Source organism: Mastigoproctus giganteus, chromosome 13, assembly GCF_048544385.1.
Source record: "Mastigoproctus giganteus isolate SK-2022 chromosome 13, ASM4854438v1, whole genome shotgun sequence".
NCBI lineage: Eukaryota > Metazoa > Arthropoda > Arachnida > Uropygi > Thelyphonidae > Mastigoproctus > Mastigoproctus giganteus.
In genome coordinates, this window is record NC_143587.1 from 133,234,914 (window position 1) to 133,254,544 (window position 19,631).

The window sequence follows — 19,631 nt, forward strand, 5'->3', positions numbered from 1 at the left end:
CTTTATTTTGAAGCTTTAACTTCAAATTTTGGATGGCAGTCATATTGAACAATTTTATCACCAGTGTTTTGTTGAGCAATCGGTAAAGCCTGAAACAGGCTGCCATAATGGGATCTCATCATTTAAATATATTGTAGATTATCCTTTCAGTGATCCATTTAATATTTAATAGAAGATTTTTTGTTATCGTCTTTAATATTTCATTTATGCTGCAGTTTTTATTTTTATTCTTTATATTTTTTCAAAGGATGTAATCTGTTCTGACATTAAACGCTGGATGATCATCTGTTTCATTGGAATTCTAACTGCTTGTACAGCTTGTTTAATCACAATATCTATAGATGAACTGTCTTTCAAGAAATATTTCTTATTAAAGAAGTGTATCCTTATATTTTGCACACGAAAAAGGTATTAATAGCATTTTTTTTTTTTTTGCCTAACATGTATAATTAACTTTATTGTAAAATATTATATAAATTGGATTTATACATATAATATTCTTGCGGTCACCGATCAAATTGGGTGGGGGCGGTAGAAACCTAAAAATTTTGAATAAATTTTAAGGAGATAAAAGTACACCCTCATATAAAGTAAATGAAATGATTGAAAAAAGAAGGAAAACTACAAAACATCAATGATATGCTAGGTCTCCTTTCTGACAAAGCTATCCTTACTAAATTACATAACTGACTAGAAGAGAATTTTCAGAAGTGAAAAACTCTAGGAAAACCAGCAAAATGAGATGTCACCTTTATTGGACTAAAGCTCTCACAAAACTAAAATAAATTTAGAAAATAAATAGCTTAATGGGGGTGGGGGAGATAAAGGTATCCAATGTCCCATCTCCTCTGGAAAAGCTACAAGACAATCCAGCAAGCAGTGGAAGAACATATTGTTTCAATAACTTCTCAACCCAAAAAGGTTTCAGATGAGCAGCTGTAACCCTTACACTATGGCAACCAGTCGACAAACACATTATTGACCAGCAGAGCTATAAAATTGAATTAAAAAGCACAAATATAAATATAAATTTGTTCCCAAGTACAACTGAGGGCTGGGTATGAAAGATTTCCTATTTGTTCTTAATCTATTTTTATACCATCTATAAATTTTATTTATTCCTGCTAATTAAGTGAAATTAGCCACCGAGAGCGAAATAGAGGAGATACAAGCATTAGATAAAATACTGATGGGGCTATTCATAGCCAGAGTAAAAGAGAAATACAGGAAGGAACTCCTCAGACGCAGCCCGCCTTCTTTGGCACACGCCCTTCTACTAGCATGTGATGAGGAGAGACTAGAGATGTATTTTAAGAAAGAACGAAAAGAGAGCATTTATCAAGTATCTACAGAGAATAAGAGCCTTCGGCCAGACAAAGACGATGGTCCGGAAAGAAAAAATCTAGAAAGGCAGGTCGAATTGCTTTGGAAACAGCTGGCAGAATTGATGGCAGTAGTAAAAAGGGGGGAAAGGGCACGGAATGAAGGCGATAGAGATTTTCCGGGGTCAGCGAACCAGAAACGAGACAGAGGATTAGTAAATCTTGAAGGGTGCAGCAACGGACGGGACCAGCCGATAAAGTGTTTCATTTGCAATGCCAAAGAACACCTCGCAAGACAGTGTCCACTTAGGAATAGCCAGAGGTGGTATCAGGAAGATGGCCACTATCACTACGAGCAGGATGCAAGTCGGCAAACTCAGGTCCCGAGGGCAACTCGTAATGACGAACATGAAGGTAGCGACACTGTAATGAGAAGTGTGGAGGGGCGATGGAGACCTAGAAGGGGGAGGGCCATCAATAATAGAAACATGCCTGGAAAGAATTTAAACTGAACAGGTCTCTCAAGAGCGCCCGCAGTGAGAGACCTGCATCGAAGGTAAGTTTGATAAAGACGGGTGGATATCTGTTTAAAGCGTTAAGCAACAGAGACCAAATAGGCGGCCTGATCTACATTAGAGGGAAGTTAAGGGGGATTAAGGGCAAATTTCTAATAGACACCGGAGCTTCCCGATCTATTCTAATGTGGCATTACTTCTCACGTTACTGTAAAACTTCGAATGGGGGGGAAGTAAGGCATTGTAGGGAGTTTTCTCTAAAAGGAGTGGGTGCTGGAGAAATCTGCACAGATTACGCAGTCGACGACGAGATCAGGTTGGAAGGGTGTAACGGGGGGGATAGCTCATACCTATCTAGTGTCTAAGAAAATAGTGGCAAGCACAATGCTATTCTGGGAATAGATTTACTAAAGAAGATGGGAGTAAAAATCGATGTAAGGAAGGGCAGCCTTAGTTTTGACAGGGATATCTTAGCTAGTAATAAAACAGACGCAGGTCCAGAGGAGCACGAAAGTAGCAATATAAAAGATTGGGAAGAGGGATGCAGGGTAAACACTATGGAGATGGTAGAAGAGCCCCGTTTAAGAAAATTGATAGGTCAGTATACGCAGGTATTTGCCAATAAGATGATGGACTTACTATGTACCAATTTAGTGGAACATGAGGTGCACGTTAGCCAAGAAGGCCCCATCTGCACTCCGCAATACAGAATCCCTCAGTCACAATTGCCAGCACTTAAGGAAGAGATCAAGGAGATGGAAAGGGCAGGTATTATCGAGAAAAATGTCTCAAAATGGAACAGCCCGCTGTTCATGGTGAAGAAGGGAGATGGAGCCTACAGAATCGTGCTCGATTTACGCAGAATAAACGCTGTCACACACCCCGATAGACTTCCCCTTGCCTAACATAACTGAGCTACTCTGCAGCCTGAAGGGAGCAAAGTACTTATCTAAGTTAGATCTACATTCAGGATACTTTCAAATACCTTTAAGGGCAGAAGACAGAAAGTATTTCGCTTTCTCTACGCCCTTTGGCAAATATACCATGAGGAGGATGCCTCAAGGAGCTAGGAACTCTGCAGCCTCATTCCAGTGTTTAATGAACACCATCCTTGCAGACTTACTGGAAAAAGGGTGCTATGTTTCCTAGATGATATCTTAGTATATACTCAGATTAGATGAACATTTAGAGTTGCTGGAAGATATTTTCCGGAGGTTAGAGGAGGCCAACTTGAAATTAAAGAGCACTAAATGCGAGTTTCTGATACCCGAAGTAGAGTATCTAGGCCACATAATATCGGAGAAGGGAATAACACCTAATACAAAAAATACTGAAGCCATTAGAAAACTAAAGCCCCCGGCGAGCGTGAGGGAAGTGCGCAGGTTACTCGGAATGGTAAATTATTACAAGAGATTCATCAAGGATAGGGCTCAACTGATGAAACCTTTAATAGAATTGACTAAGAAGGGTAAGAAGTTCAAGTGGACAGGAGAGGCAGAGGGCACCTTTATCTCCCTGAAGCGGGTGATGATGAGCAAACCCTTATTGAGACACCCAGATAGAGGGAAACCTTTCTTTTTAACGTGTGATGCGCCAGGAGAAACAATTGCCGCGGTCTTAGAGTAGAGGAACGAAATAGAGAGAGGAACCATAGGATACTGCAGCAGGCCTCTGAACATACATGAGAAGAATTACTCAACAATAGAACGGGAGGCGTTAGCTATTGTTTTTGCTTTAGAGCAGTTTAAGTACCTAGTCTATGGCTGGAAGACCTCAGATCCTCAGGAACATAAAAGATAGAAAAGTAGGCTAATTAGGTGGAGTTTGCAGGTACAAGAATTTTACATAGAAGTACGCTACTTACCAGGAAACAAAAACACGGTAACAGACTACTTCAGTAGGGCACAATATGAAACGGATGAGGTAGAGAAAAATAAAGCAAAACAAATGGAAACTTTAGAGGCTTGTGTAGCAACCACCAGGGAAACTGAGCTAACGATGGAGGAAAGGGATTTATTAAGAGCACAAGAAATGGACCCCAGATGTGGGGGCATCATGAAGGACCTAAAGCAGGCAACCAGAGACAGCCCGTCCATGGGAAGAGGATATGCACTAGACGATAGGGGTATTCTGGTGTGGGAGAGCAAGGATAAGAGGAGAGGCACAGAACAAAATAGGATAGTTCTACCTGAAAAAATGCGCCCAGATTTTAAAGGCATTCCACTCTAGCAAGATAGCTGGGCATATGGGATTCAAAAAGACATTGCGAAGGATCGAGGAACAATACTCTTGGAAGGGAATGGACAAAGAGATAGAAAGGTTCTGTAAGGCTTGCCACGAATGTCAGATCAGGGTCACGCACATAGGAAGAGCCCCAATGCAGTAGCACTTAGACCCAGGGAGACCGTACGAAGCCATAGCTTTAGATATCATAGGCCCTTTACCAGTCACACACACAGGGGTAACAGGTATGTTCTGTCTGTAGTAGACATGTTTACTAGGTACCCAGAGGCTTTCCCTCTAAAGGACCAAACTGCACAGGCCATAGCTGAGGCATATTTGAAGGGAATAGTATGCAGATATGGCTGCAGTAAGTACTTGTTAACAGATAATGGGGCGAATTTTCAGTCTGAACCGATAGGGCAGTTATGTGAGATGTTGAAGATACAGAAGCTTAATACCGTACCCTACCAGCCCAAGTCAAACGGCCTGTGTGAGCGCTTTAATAGGACATTAAAGGGAGTGCTCTCCCATATTTCGGAAACCTCGGCAAGGGAAGTGAGGACCCCCCCCGTTTAAAGGAATAAAGAAATGAAAACAACAGCCTTTGTGGTTCCAAGGTAATGGGGGAAAGAAATAGCAAGGGGTAGATTATAAAAAAAAAAATATATATATATATGTAGATGAGAGAGAATAATTATCAATATTATTCTCTCTCATCTATATATTTATTGCCTTTCTTGCAGAGCGGGAATGATGTGATCTCTTAGAAGAGCACAGTACCATCCACTAGTTACCATACACCTTACGGGGCCATGAGGTGTAGACTCTTCAAAGAAAAATGGTCCGATTTTAAACCCTGCTGTGAATCCTTCTCATCCATCCACAGCAGATGGATGAGAAGTTCCCCATATTCAGCAGTGTTGTGTATTTACAGTCCCATGAACAGTGAAATGTGCCTTATTAGACCACAAGATCATTCAAGCCCATGTATCATCAAGTTCCATATGAGCCAGAAATCGTAGAGCAGAGTCTATTCGTTACTGATCACAAGACTTTAGTTCTTGGACTACCGTGAATCATGTATGGGAACCAGCGTAAAATTATTCAAAGCACTTTTATGTACAGTAGACCAAGGAAAGTTCAAGTCTTCTCTTGACACGCATTCTGGGAGGCCATTGCAGCTGCCACTTCATCCACTACCTCCGTTCCAATACGTGGTCGTCCCCTGCCTGGAATTACACCTAATTCCCCGGTTGCTTCAAATTTCTTTATTAGTTTTCAAAGCCCAACTGCTTTTATCTAACAGGATGTCATTTGCATAAGCAGCATGTTTTGAAGTAAATGACAACTTTTACATATGCGCAGCGCCTTTTTCCCCCTGGTGGAAGAAATTTTAACTTTTTTTTTTTTTTTCTTCTGCAAATCGCTTCCCCGTAACCTAAATGAATACCCACTGATTTTCACAGTGCTAACTCTAACTGTTTTGACACTAGGGTCTCCTGAATAGGGAAACGTATTTTATAACCACCCGGTATATACATAAACCAGTCAATAGCTGTTGACTAGCTCTCGAAATGCCTAGAATTATGATGCTAATGTTTCTGAATAAGGTATAATAAGAAATTGTAAAGACTTCAGAAGCAATTCTCAAACACGTCATAAAATTACTTCCATCATCTTTTTGAAGAATGGCAGAAATGTTGGAGTGAGGGTATTTCATCAAATGAGGACTACTTTTGTAAAGGACCATGAAAATATAGATGATTAATAAAGGTATGTTGTAAAAAAAAAAAAAAATTATGATCATTCTTTGTTGAACAGCCCTCTTATAATCGATACTACATTTATATATTGTTTTTATATTAATTCTATAACAACGGCAGCTATATTTTCTTATATTGATACAGAAACAAAACTGGCAGACTACAACTTTTTAAGCAATTTCAGAAACCAAGTAAAAAACAAATTAACTAACTTCATCAGATAAACACAAGTAACAAGTGCACTACTAATTTTAAATAAAAATTAATAATTTTAAGTAATATAAAATGTTAACTTATAAGTTCCCAAAAAAGCAATCTGTTCCTAGATGTATTTTCTTTCCTTACACCACTAGATAATGTTAACTGAGGTGGCCTTAATAAAGTTGGAACTGATATGGATAACACTTCTCTTAGTTCTTGGCTACTTTTTTTTTTTTTTTTCCTACTAGTTTTTCTTATTATCTGTTTATTTTTAAAGGTTTAATTTACACAGCTTAAATACTTAATTTTAAACTTTGTTTTTAATTTTTGTTGGCTGTTTTGCTTTCAATAAAAAATTTAGTTGTCTTGATTGGCTGTCAATGATACAAGTTATATGGGCTTGTATCATTGAGTGTTACTGTTGACTGCTCTTAAGAAAAAATGTACCTTTGCATGATGTCAAGAAAAACACTAGAACCATCAAGGAGCATTGACACTCTTCTGAACTAGAGATTTATTTACTCTAATTTTTTCCAATAAACAGAAATATAAAATAAAATTAATATTTATATTTTTTAAAATGTTCATAAATCTTTAAATCTAATCTGCTGTTGTGTTTATCTTTGATCAGCAGTAGTATGTAATTAAACAAAATTTTTGGTATATATTTATGTCAGTATATTTCTTGTTTAACATGTGCAATAACAGAGTGTTTACAAGCTTATTTATTTTTTTTTGAGTTCATTAATAATGAAAAAAAAAATTTTTTTCTTTTAAATACTTAAGTCCTGGTTCCCTCACTTAAGCTTCATGGCTCCCTGGGAGGACACTGCAACTCCCAGTTTGAGAAACACTTTTCTTAACCAGGCATTAAAGCATAATGGTTGGCATGTGAAAATGAGGTTATAAAATAACTTCCATCAAAACATACAGCACAGATGTTAGTAACAAAGTTCCATTGCATTAGTGGTGTGTTGGCACAATGAGCAGGGTTCTCTGGGAAGAAGTAAAATGTTGCCATTGGAGAATCTATGGGAATAATGGTCTTTGACAAGATTCTTTAGTCTCAAAATAAAAATTCTGTACTGGAAATGTAAATAAAGAACACCCCTAGACTGGTAGAAATTATACATATATACATCAAACGCTGTTCATATCAGGTGAAAGTGACTTATGGATATCATGAACCTGAAAAAAAAGGTAATGGTACTAATCATGGACAATACGGATGTAGTACAAAAATAAGAATTTTCTTAGGAACATTTTTTTTTTTTCTGATGCATGTTGCCTGCATCAGAAAACTAAACATTCTTAAAAAACATTAAAGAACAAACAGCATTGAGAATGAGCACACTGTTAGTCAAGAGCATTGTCTTAACATCATTTTGATCAGAATTATCAATGAATGGAATTGATTGTGTTGAGCTAGGAACTGAGTTTCAAGAGGACAGCCAATATTCCATACAGTGAGATTAGCCCTGTACTTATTGTGGCAACATTTTTGGAACTGTCTTATTTCACAGGATCTGGCTATTTGTCTCCAGCTCACGCACCTATTTAAAACTAACCACAGTGCTGCTTAGAGTGGATTGTCAGAGAAATTTTGATGTGATCCTGTACTGAGAACTTTGCAGGAAACACAACATGTATTCTGGATGCATTGACCTTTAACAATAAATTGTAATGTATACTATAATCTTATCAAGCTAAATAAAACCAGTTTGTTCTCAGCCATGTAATTTTTCCTTCCTTCAACAAAAAAATTATCCTTAATATTATTCAGTTTTTTTAAATTTTCCTTAATTATATTCAGTTATGGATCGATGTATAGAAGAAGATTGCTTATGGCATCCATATCTTTTATGGGTTGCTTTAAATGCTGGTCCAGTATTTCTAGGATCACTGATAGTCACTTATATTGCTGTAAGTATGTTTAAAGAACTTAGAAAAACTTGTATAAACAAAAGATTTAAGGCTAGTAAAAAGGATCTTGTTTTAATTTTGAAATGGATTTTGGCTATTACTGGAGTTATTTATAGCTGTGCTTAAATTTTCAGCCCACGTACACTTTTATAGCCCTCCTATGTTTATAGTAGAGAAAAAAGCATGGTGTGTAATAACTTTTTTTTTTTTGTCCTCGCCTTTTCCCATTATTATATGGGGTCAGCGTTTTTATTGTTTTGGCATGCAATTTTTATGGCCGGATGCCCTTCCTGACGCCAACCCTCACCCTTTATCTGGGCTGGGAATATGCGGTGGCCATTCCCTGACCTGCCGCATCCTCTGTATTTGGTGGATATGGGCTCGAACCCCAGTCTAATCAAGAAGCGTGTGCTATGCATTACTGCTCCTGCCCACCTGGCTACTGAGGCACCCTGTGTAATAACATATAAAGTGGATTCTGGTTATTTGGGCCACCGGTTAATCAGGGCAGCCGTTTATTTGGGGCAAATCTTAAAAAACAGAAACCAATCGAGAAAATAGCCAGGGTTTACTTCGCTTAATTGGGACAGCATTCCGTTTAATCGGGGCAGGAGACCGGAGCACTGGAGGTTACCCTACGATTGTCTCCGATGGTACCAAGTGGTTCGGTCGAAATTCTGGAGGTCACAACCATAAAACAATAAAAACAATTAGCAGTCACCTGTTTATTGGGCTTTTCTGTTAGTGAAATCTATCATAGACGGACAGTAAACTCGATCTTACTGAATTTGCGATAATACCAACAGCTGGAATTCTGTGGGTTATTATGATGAAATGTGTTTACACTTCCACAAAATCTTCAATCATATAAAAAAATTAATTTTCAGATCTTCTCTTCATTCCTATTTTTAAAGCTTTGTAACTCATTACTCGGTTCTCACTTGCGCGTATTGTGTTACTTGGAATACTGTATAAATCGCAAATCCGCCCTGCCATGGAATATTGTTCCCACATCTGAGGTGGTGCCCCCAAAACCTCTCTCAGGCTTCTTGAGTCCATTCAGAAGAGGGCAGTTAGGTTAATTAATGATTCATCTCTAACAGAGTCTCTCCACTCGCTGTCTCATAGACGTACTGTATCTGCTGCATGCCTCTTCTACAGATACTTCCATGGGCACTGTTCTTCTGAATTGGCTTCTATAATTCCTGCTCTCTGTTTCAAAACAGTCCAAACACATACCGCCACCAGCCAACATTCATTTACTGTCCAACTTCAAACTCACAGAACCAACTTTTCATCTTCCTCGTTTATTCATTCAACTGCCGTTTTCTGGAACAACCTTCCTTCCTTCATACGTATTTCCTGAAAATTACAGTCTACAGAAGTTCAAGTCCAATGTCAACAAATAACTTCTTTCGTCTTCTCAACCTCCAACCCAAGCACGGTACTAAGTACTATAGGTTCTAATACCTCTCGTGTTTAGGGCTTACATAAAAAAAAAAAAAAAAAAAAATTGTGTGTGCCGTGTTCTTTGTTATTGATTGCTTATCTTTTTACTGTTTTAAATTTTAACCCCCACCCACAAATGTCAACTAGTTCGTATGTACATATTACAGTACATATTAATTATTCTGATTATCACGTATATTCTTCTGATTTTCATGTATTTTTTAATTGGTAAGGTAATAAAGGGTAAATTTGTGCTTAATATATCTTTGCTTTTATAGCCTGTGGATAATATTCCTCCTATTTTCGCTAATTAGAATCGCTGTTTAATAGAATTAAAATTCAATTCACAAACGTGATCACAATGACCGGCGCTTACTGCACATCGTATAGTGAACGGTACTTTACTATGGTGAGTTCGTCGTAACATGATTTGATTGTACAGTGAACCAATTGTAAAGGGGGGGGGGTAACTATTTACGTGAAACTTCGGATAATTGGGACAGCCGCTTAATTGGGCCAAAATACACTAGTCCTGATGTGTCCCAAATAACCGGAATGGACTGTATATATAATATAAATGTAATATTTAATAAGAAAAAACAGCTGATACTGTACTTTTAAAATAAAATTTAAAACAAAAAGTATTAAGTATTTTTTCTTATTCATTCAACTTACCTCCTACAGCCTTTTTAAATACCTCTATGGATGATTATCTCTCGTTGAAAAACACTGATTTATAATAACAGCTTCCAACTATCCAGATTAACAGTGAAGACTGAATTTCTCACTTTTTCATCTTACCATCATAACAGTTTTTTCCTGACTTTTTTGGAAAAAATAAAAATAAAAAATAGTAAAATTATTCTAATTATGTTAGTTGCCATTAATGGCTTTGACCTAAATGTATATCAGATTTATTGATGAGACTTCTGGCAGAGGAGAAAAATGCATGGAATGCATATAAATTATCAGATGTGTACAGTAGATATAAACTAGTCTGCATGTCTCAGAAGAAGAAATCGTTCAGGAACTGCAGGATCAGAAATTCACAGGCAAAATGAATTATAATGAAAAAAGATGCCGAACTCCTTCCAACTCATAGCATAATACCGACATTCAGCTCACCCAATTTCATCAGTAAAAGCAGGTATTTGCTTAGTTCAGCTCACTCACTCACTTCATCTGTAAAAGCAGAGTATTTGCATTGTTGTATTTGCCCATATATTCCGAACCCAATAAGATGTTAAAAGTGTCAGAAATTCGGACACTCACAGTCTGTCAAAGTGACTCCGTATGTCCTAACTGTGGTTAAAAAGATCATTCCCAGACTGACTTAATGCCCAGTCTCCACTTTGCCACAATTGTAAAGACAATCCAGCCTTTTCTAAAAATTGTGAAAATGGAAATATGAGAAAAAAAAACCCAGAAATATAAAATAGAAAAGAAAGTTTCATTCCCAGAAGCAAGAAAGCAATTACAACTTCAGATACGCACACATGCTGAAGCCTCTAAAAAGTTTCATTCAGTATCAGTCCAGAATGATACATCAATTCCTCCAAATATCTCTATTTTGGAAGGGCTTGTTCTCTGCTCAGCTCTGTACCTCAACCTTCGAAGCAACAGATTTCAAGCAGAGCTAACAACACACCAGTCACGATACTACCTACTGCCAGTGCAGCTCGCATGAAATCCGTCCAGCAGAGAACACAGATTCTATTCGAAAACAGACATTTGATTCCTCCCTTATGGATACTAATGAAATTTCCAGTCAAGATGATACCGAAACCATTCTGGAGATCCATCCGGAGGATGAAATAGACATAAGGCCTGTTTTCCAAAAAAGAGATGAGATTAAAATTGACCATCTCAAACAGACTTCCAAAAAGCAGTCAGATTCAGTTCCTTCATCTAAATCGAAATAATGAACAACATTGTCCAATGGAATTGTAGAGGCTTTGGGAGCAATATTAATGACATCTATGACATAATTAAGCATCATAATCTAGTAGGCATCTGCTTGCAGGAGACATATTTGATGCCTTGGGTAACTCCTTTGATAAAAAATTATACTCTTTTCAGACAAGATAGACTGGTTGCAAATAATGCTCGCAGTGGAGTAGCCAATCTCATAGATTCACAAGTCCTTTGCAGACGCATTTTTTTACAAACTTCTATAGAAGCCATTGCTACCCTTCTGTTTATTGGGCGACTTCAATAGACGCCATCCATTGTGGGGTACTCCCAATGCAGATGGATAAGGACAACTAATTGAAATGCACATTGACAGACAACTTAACCATCCTAAATACTGGTTCACCAACTTACATCCACCTTCCAACAGGAACAGATCGGAGAGGATCTGCTCTCCGATGCTCTTTCTTAGTATTGAGTGGACAGCTCTTGATGATCCTGTAAACAGTGACCACTACCTATTAATCTGTAAAATTCAAACATCACACTCTGCATCTGCAAAAAAACTGCATAAAATGGAAATTTTCCAAGGCAGATTGGACAAAACACACCTCTCGTGTTTCATTTGATAAACAGATCGTCAAATCTCTTCCAATTGACACAGTCATTGATCATATCACCAAACAAATTCTAGCAGCTGCATCTATTGCCATCCCACAATCATAATCAGAAGTCTGTAGAACCATTTATTATTGGTGGAACGAGGATTGTAAGAATGCCAAAAAAGAAAAAAAAAACCAAGCATGGAATATATTCCGCAAATATCCTACCACCAATAATCTTATAAATTATAAGAAACTGAGCCAAGGCCTGACACATCAGAAAGAAAGCTAAAAGAGACTTGGATCTGATTTGCAACTTCAATTAATAAAAATACCAATGTAAGAATAATATAGAAAAAAAATAAGGCAACCAAATGGCAAATTTCCTCCATTATCCTCACCAATTTTCAACTAGAATGGACAGGAGCTCTCTTCTCTACTCCCATAGAAATTGCAAATGCTCTGTGGTCCTAGACACAATTTGGCCTCAGTAGCCCTTGTGTCTTTAAACCCAATAACAACAACAGCTCTATGGTCCTTATTCTCCCAGTTGTCTTCCTTGACTTCATACAATCCATCATTTCAGAAGATTAAAAGCTTCAGCCGGAAAAATCAAAATTTATCTTCAAAACAACCGCTTCTCTACCATACAATCAGCTATTTACTATGATCGAACTTCAAGAAGCTATATATACCTCAAAGAACAGTGCTGCTGGTCCCGATGGAGTGTATTATATAATGCTTCAACACTTAAATAACAAATCATTATGCAATAAAATCATTATCCTTGCTGCTGACCTTCTACAACCGTATATTAAACCTTCATTTCTCCACTTGCTGGCATCACTCCCATGTACTGGCAATTCCCAAACCAGGGAAAGATCACTCTATCCCTCTTAACTATAGACCCATTTCTCTTACCAGTTGCTTGAGTAAAACTTTGGAAAAAATTATACACCACCGATTAACATGGTACCTTGATTCAAACAATCTAATCTCTGATAACCAATTTGGTTTCAGAAAAAATCGGTCATCTCTGGATCTCATGGTCAAAACTGAAACAAACATCTGGAATGCATTTATTCGAAATGAATATCTCATTATGGTTTGCCTTGACATAGAGAAGGCCTTTGACACCACCTGGCATTTTGGTATCTTGAAAGATCTTCATTCCCTTGACCTGAGAGGCCACTTGCCATGTTACATACAAAACTTCCTTCAGTATAGATCTTTTCAAGTCTGCTATTGGCAAGTCCTCTTGAAAATCTGTATACAAGAGGAAGGAGTTCTACAGGGCTTAGTTCTCAGTGCTACCTTATTTGCAATGAGAATAAATCATATTACCAAACGTATTCCCAACACCATGAACTCATACATCTATGCTGATGATGTGACTGTTTCCTGCAGTTCACTGAATATGAACTTCATTGAAAGGCAACTACAAATCTCACTAAACAGTATTGATCTATGGATGACACAGAATGGGTAACGACTATCTAATCAAAAATCTAGTGTCATTTACTTTTGTAACAAGGGATGTGCATCCTGACCCAGAGCTACACCTGACAAATCATCCTATCTCAGTTATGAAGAGCATTCACCTCTGTCTGATTTTTAATAGTAAGCTTAATTTCTTAGAACATGTCAAATATCTCCAGACAACCTGTCAAAAAAAAAAAAAAATTAACATTCTCAGAGTTCTTTCTTCTACAACCTGGAGTGCAGATCGTTACACCTTACTTCACCTGTATAGAATTCTAATTAGGTCTCATCTTGATTATGGGGGCCCCAGTGTATGACTCTGCTAGGGAGAGTGTGGAAGAGAAGCTGAGAACTACACAGCGAAGAATGGAACGAATTATATTGGGAATCAGACTGTTAGATAAGAAGAGAAACACATGGATTAGGCAGCAAACTCAAGTAAAGGACATTCTTATCAAAACTAAAGAACTAAAATGGTCTTGGGCAGGACACATAGCTCGAAGACATGATGACAGATGGACTAAGAAAATAACAGAATGGTACCCAAAAGGAGCTAGAAGAAAACCTGGAAGTCAAAGGCGGAGATGGATAGATGAAATTCATGAGTTTTTGGGTAGTAAATGGATGGCCAGTGCTCAAAACAGAAGGAACTGGAAAGTTTCTGGAGAGGCCTTCATCCTGCAGTGGATTGAAAATGGCTGACGATGATGATGAGGGAGAGTGTGCTAGTACGGCATGCTCCTATTCAACATTCTGCCCTCGGGATTGCTACAGGTGCATATAGAACATCGCTGGTACAAAGTTTCTACACTAAAGCCCAAGAAGTTCCACTCTGTCTCAGAAAAAAAAAAAGGCATTAATTCTGAATTATGCTGCTGAAATTCAAATCTACCCATCCCATTTGGCCAATACTTAGTGAACCCCAGTTTAAAATGTTCTATAGAAATAAACCCAGAGCAGTTCGGCCTACTGGTATCAGATTGCAGGCACTATCATAAATTTGGAATGTACACCTCGAAACAGTCCTCCAAGACCCAAACACATCAGTTCCCCCATGGTCCTGTATTAAACCATCCTGTGACAATTACAGTAGAATCCCGAATTTCTGTTTTATCCTGGCTAGCTCTTAGCTCAATTTTTACATAATGGCTAAGTGATGCCTTAAAGAGTTGTGTTCATTTTTTTTTTTTTTTTTTTTATGTAAACCCCAAACACGAGAGGTATTAGAACCTATACTTAGTATCATGCTTGGGTTGGAGGTTGAGAAGACGAAAGAAGATATTTTTTGACATTGGACTTGAACTTCTGTAGACTGTAATTTTCAGGAAATACATATGAAGGAAGGTTGTTCCAGAAAACGGCAGTTGAATGAATAAACGAGGAAGATGAAAAGTTGGTTCTGTGAGTTTGAAGTTGGACAGTAAATGGATGTTGGCTGGTGGCGGCACGTGTTCGGACTGTTTCGAAAGAGAGAGCAGGAATTATAGAAGCCAATTCAGAAGAACAGTGCCCATGGAAGTATCTGTAGAAGAGGCATGCAGCAGATACAGTACGTCTATGAGACAGCGAGTGGAGAGACTAAAGAAGAATTATTAATTAATCTAACTGCCCTCTTCTGAATGGAATCAAGAAGTCTGAGAGAGGTTTTGGGGACACCACCCCAGATGTGGGAACAATATTCCATGGCATGGCGGATTTGCGATTTATACAGAGTGATCAGCTCTTTGGAAGAAAAGTAACACCGACAGCGAAAGAGAAAACCAAGTTTTTTAGATGCAGAGGAAGCAATATTTGTAATGTGCTTGTGCCAAGAGAGATTAGAAGTCAGGGTAATCCCCAAAAGAAATATCATTTTGCCTAGAAATCGGAGTGTCACTAAAGATAAGCATAGGAGCAGAAGAATCCTTTTTGCGAGATATAAGACAAGACTGAGTTTTAGAAGGGTTGAAATCAACTAAGTTGTCTTTGCCCCACTGGAGAATTACCTGAAGATTGGCATTTAAGGAATTGGTAGCAGATTTTCAAGAAGTTGAAGCTGATTGGGCAGGGCAAGGTTTCCCAAAATGGATGATGATGAGTAAGACTGTATGATGATGTATGTATAATGAGTAAGACTATGCTGTAGCGTGCTGATTCACAGAATTTCAATGACTCATCTCCCTCTGTGTCCCTCCATCCACTTGCCATGAAACTTCAACAGTTTTATCTGCCGGGTTCAGGTGATTTTGCCTTGTGACTAAAAAAAAAATTAAATTTTCTGTTTATACTTCAGCACAACAACCAGGTCAGTAGACTTTACAATAAATCATCAATACAAATATTTATCGTATTTAGTAGTCATGGGCTTGAACCCCAGTCCACTTAAGGAACGTGTGCTATGCACTCTTGCTCCTGACCACTCAGCTACGTCAGACCTACCACTAGTTTGTCGGTGAAGACAAAGATGATGTGTGTCCGGGAGAAGGCTCAAAAATTTTGCATATGGAAGGCCTAAATGCGATTGAGACCGCATACATCGAACAGCAGAATGAGTGTACGCCCACTGATCTACTGTTGTTGAGACACCTGAGAAATATTGCAGCAAACAAGCGAGGAACTTCTTTAAAACAGAAAGTCTTTGAAAAAAAATTTAGAAAAAAAGTCTTTGAAAGGCTTTTTTTCTAAGTCCTGATGCTGTAATCAGGACATGCATGTACAGTACAATTCTATGTAAGTAAGTAAATAAACACAGGCTAAAGTAAAGAAAGCCCACATGAGAAGCATGGAAAATTTCGGCGAAGTTTAGCCGTGAAAGTACAGTATACTGTACTTTGCCGTACCGCACTTGTAGTGTTGCTTGCTCGGTAAACAGATAGTAGATGTTATCGGTTTGTAGTAGAAGTCGAAAACAATATATTGATTGACAGGTAGGTATGATAAATGATGTACTGATTGGTGCATGAACAGAACAGATGATAACATTGGTTGGCATTATGACGTTTATTAATGAATAAAGAACGGTGCATAATTAGTTTCGGAATGAATGCCATAAAGGTAATATTAGTGATTAATCTTTTAAAGTTGGAAGAAATTTGTGGGAAAAAATAATGAACGGAGTCAAGTGGAAAGTTCTGGCATTATAAAATATGTTCTGCGCATGCGAGTGCCTTTAAAAATAAAAAAAAATTACAAAATAAAAATACAGTAATAATAAACAAATTATCCTCTAGTCCACCCGTGATTCTATAGAAAAAAGGTCAGGTTACCCTTTCCACTTCAGGAGGGGGTTCAAGCTCCCATGGGATTCAGTTTCTACTCCTGACTGGTAACACCCACTGTCTGTTTACCGAACGAGCAACAATACAAATGCTGTCATGGCAAACTAGTTCTACCAGTAAACCACTCCGAAATTTGCCGTACTTGTCATGTGGGCTTTCTTTAAAACAATTACATATGTAATTACATACATACATGTATATGTATTCTTTTTCTTACAGTACATATGTATATACATGTTCAGCAGACCCAGCACAGACCCCTGTGGACATCCTCTGTGGACTGTTTTAATGAGCCTTTGGTAGGGTGCTATAACTTTGATCTTCCGTTGTGAAAGATATGTCTTTATATTATTGTAAAGATTGATTGGTGCTGTGCTAGAAGGAATGCACGATAACAAGTGTCCAGAGCCGGACCTCTTTGAGGTCGAGGTCCTCAAGCAGATTGCCTCCATCCCTAACCATCTCCTCATGCTTTATAACAGTTGCCTGTACGGAGTCTTCCCTGCTCCCTGGAAGAAAGCCAGTATCTGCTTGATCCTTAAAAACCTGGACAAACAACCTCACCTGGCCAGATCTTACTGTCCAATTGCTCTATTTATCAGTCTTTGGAAAGCTTTTCAAGCACTCCTCTTCTTTCAACTCGTGTCTCACTATCAATCTAGGAACTTGGAATCACAAAAATAGTATGGATTCAAAACTGGCTGCAGTACAATGGACACAATCTCTCAACTCCTCCATGCTTCAATCACTGCAGAAGAAAAATACCTCTTGGCCATTGCTATTTTCTTCAGAACATTCGATCGTCTTCGGTGGCCTTCCATCCTGAAATGCCTATGCCATACTCAGCTTCCACTCAGTCTCTACTCTTGTCTTAAAAACTAACTACAGGACAGGTATGTATATTGCAACCATCACCACCTTTCAGCAGACTGCACAGTCAGTTTCTAGAGGATGCCCACAGGCCTCAGTCTTGGACCCTTTCTATGGTGTTGTCCTCAAATTTCTCTCCAAGGATCTGGGCAGGGTTGACTTCATTGCCTTTGCAGATGACCTCGTACTCACCAGGGCCAGAAATAATAATCATGTAGTTTATTTAAAAATTTTGAGTTTCCCTCCCAGTTCTCAAAAACCCCATTTTGAGTTTTCCTCCCATTTATTCCAATCAATTAGGGGCTTAATTGAAGTCACCCATAATAAGACAGTGACAGTTGCTTGCCCATTTCGTCTGCATATAGAGACTCCCATCATGCTCTTCACAATCTTCTGGTCTGCAGATTACTCCCACTCTCATTATACCTTTGCTTCCAACTAACTCGCACTACACAGATTATATTCTGGCACTGACTTCTGAGTCAGGAAATACTCTTTCCGTGCTCAGGCTGCTTTTAATGAGAAGCGTGACCCCACCTTATTCCCTGTCTCTCCTAAATGCATTATTACATACCATAGTGGAACTCATCATCCCCAGTTTCCATTGGTACCATGCTTCTGTCAGCCCTGTTATATCAGCATTAGTTGTTCTAACCAGGAGTTTGAATTCTAACATTTTATTGACAACACTCCTGATATTACTCTAGACACAGTTAAGACTAAGTGTGGTTCTGTAGTTTACTACCCTGACACACCCCTTGAAGTTATTTGGGCTTGTTTCCCCAGCTTTATCTTCCCACTCATTTGAAATGTTGTTACCTTCAAAACAGCCTGCCAACATTGGCTGCTGTGGCACAACAAACAGTTTCTGAGGTTAGCGCAGGCATTACTTTGACCCATATCATCAGATAAATGTGCATCTGTATTATCCTTCTCCACCCTTACTAGCAGTTTCCCTAAACCCTTAGGTGTCCTCAATGATACTGGAAAAAATCCTTGCACAACCTTTGTTCAAATGAATACTGTCCTACAAAATAGATTCCTTCTACCTACAAGTGTGGGCTATGCCAATAAAAATTCCCACCCTAGAGCCTTGCAGATTCGCTCGTCTTTTGAGTTAATCCACAAGGCTTTCAGAATATGATCTCTCCTATCATGTCTGGGCAGAATTGCAGATATGTACGCATTCTGACCGTACTCACAGCATTTTTTTCAGCATGGTCCTATATTTATCCAACAAATGATCAAGTCGTGTTTGTTTAATATTGTCAGTCCCCAAATGAGTAATAATGCTCTCTTTATCCCATTCTGCCAATTGTTGCTCCCAACAAATACACCTTGATTCTGGTCCACCTATCTTTATTACAAAAGATGTTAACCTGTTTCCCTGACAATAAAGTCCCCCAATAAAACTAAATCTCTTTCAATCAGAGCTGTATGTACTTGACTATTCTTTCCTGGGGTCTGAATTGAGGGTGCATCATTTGTCATGCTACAAGATACTTAAGTCCCTTATGAGTACCCAGTTACATTTGTTTCCTAAGGCAAGCATCTGTTTCTTCAGTGACTCAAATTCTTCTCATAATGCACCAAGTTTTAATTTGAGTTGGTTTGTCTACTTGACTGACCTTTGACTACATGGCACTGTCTATACAATCGACAAACTCAAGATTCACACCAGAAATGTCTGCAGGCATTTCCATCTGAGTCTTGATGTCCTTGGATGTTGTATTGTAAGTGGATTATTATTATTTATATAATTTGAACTTGGGAAAATTTACAAAATTTAAATTTACTATATACAGGGGTCCCCGGTATCAGAGTATTCATTATCCAAGCCCCCACAGTTATGAGGATTAGAAAATTAAAGAATTAAAGCTTTTTTGTGAGAACGATCTTCATGATTGTGCAACAAAAGTTAAGTGCAAAGATAAAGACAACTAAATGCTACAACACAATTTTATCTGAAAAAATACAACAAAAAAAAAAAAAAAAAAAAAACACAACTCTGGATTCATTCTTTATTTGTACAACTGAAAAATAGTGTTACTTCAATAAATTTTTCTTAACCTTACATTGTGCAACATATTATAATATAAAAAGTGTCTAATTA

The 19,631-nt window shown here is 38.1% G+C and overlaps 1 protein-coding gene across 1 annotated transcript in view; it reads left to right on the forward strand.

The window, feature by feature from the left end:
• The window catches only part of LOC150076452 (H(+)/Cl(-) exchange transporter 7-like), a 301,080-nt gene that overhangs the window by 26,016 nt on the left and 255,433 nt on the right, over window positions 1–19,631 (forward strand). The window contains exons 4-5 of the mRNA XM_090387362.1: window positions 248–380; window positions 7,838–7,947. Coding sequence (XP_090243488.1) covers window positions 248–380; window positions 7,838–7,947 — 243 coding nt within the window. The remainder of the gene's footprint in view (window positions 1–247; window positions 381–7,837; window positions 7,948–19,631) is intronic.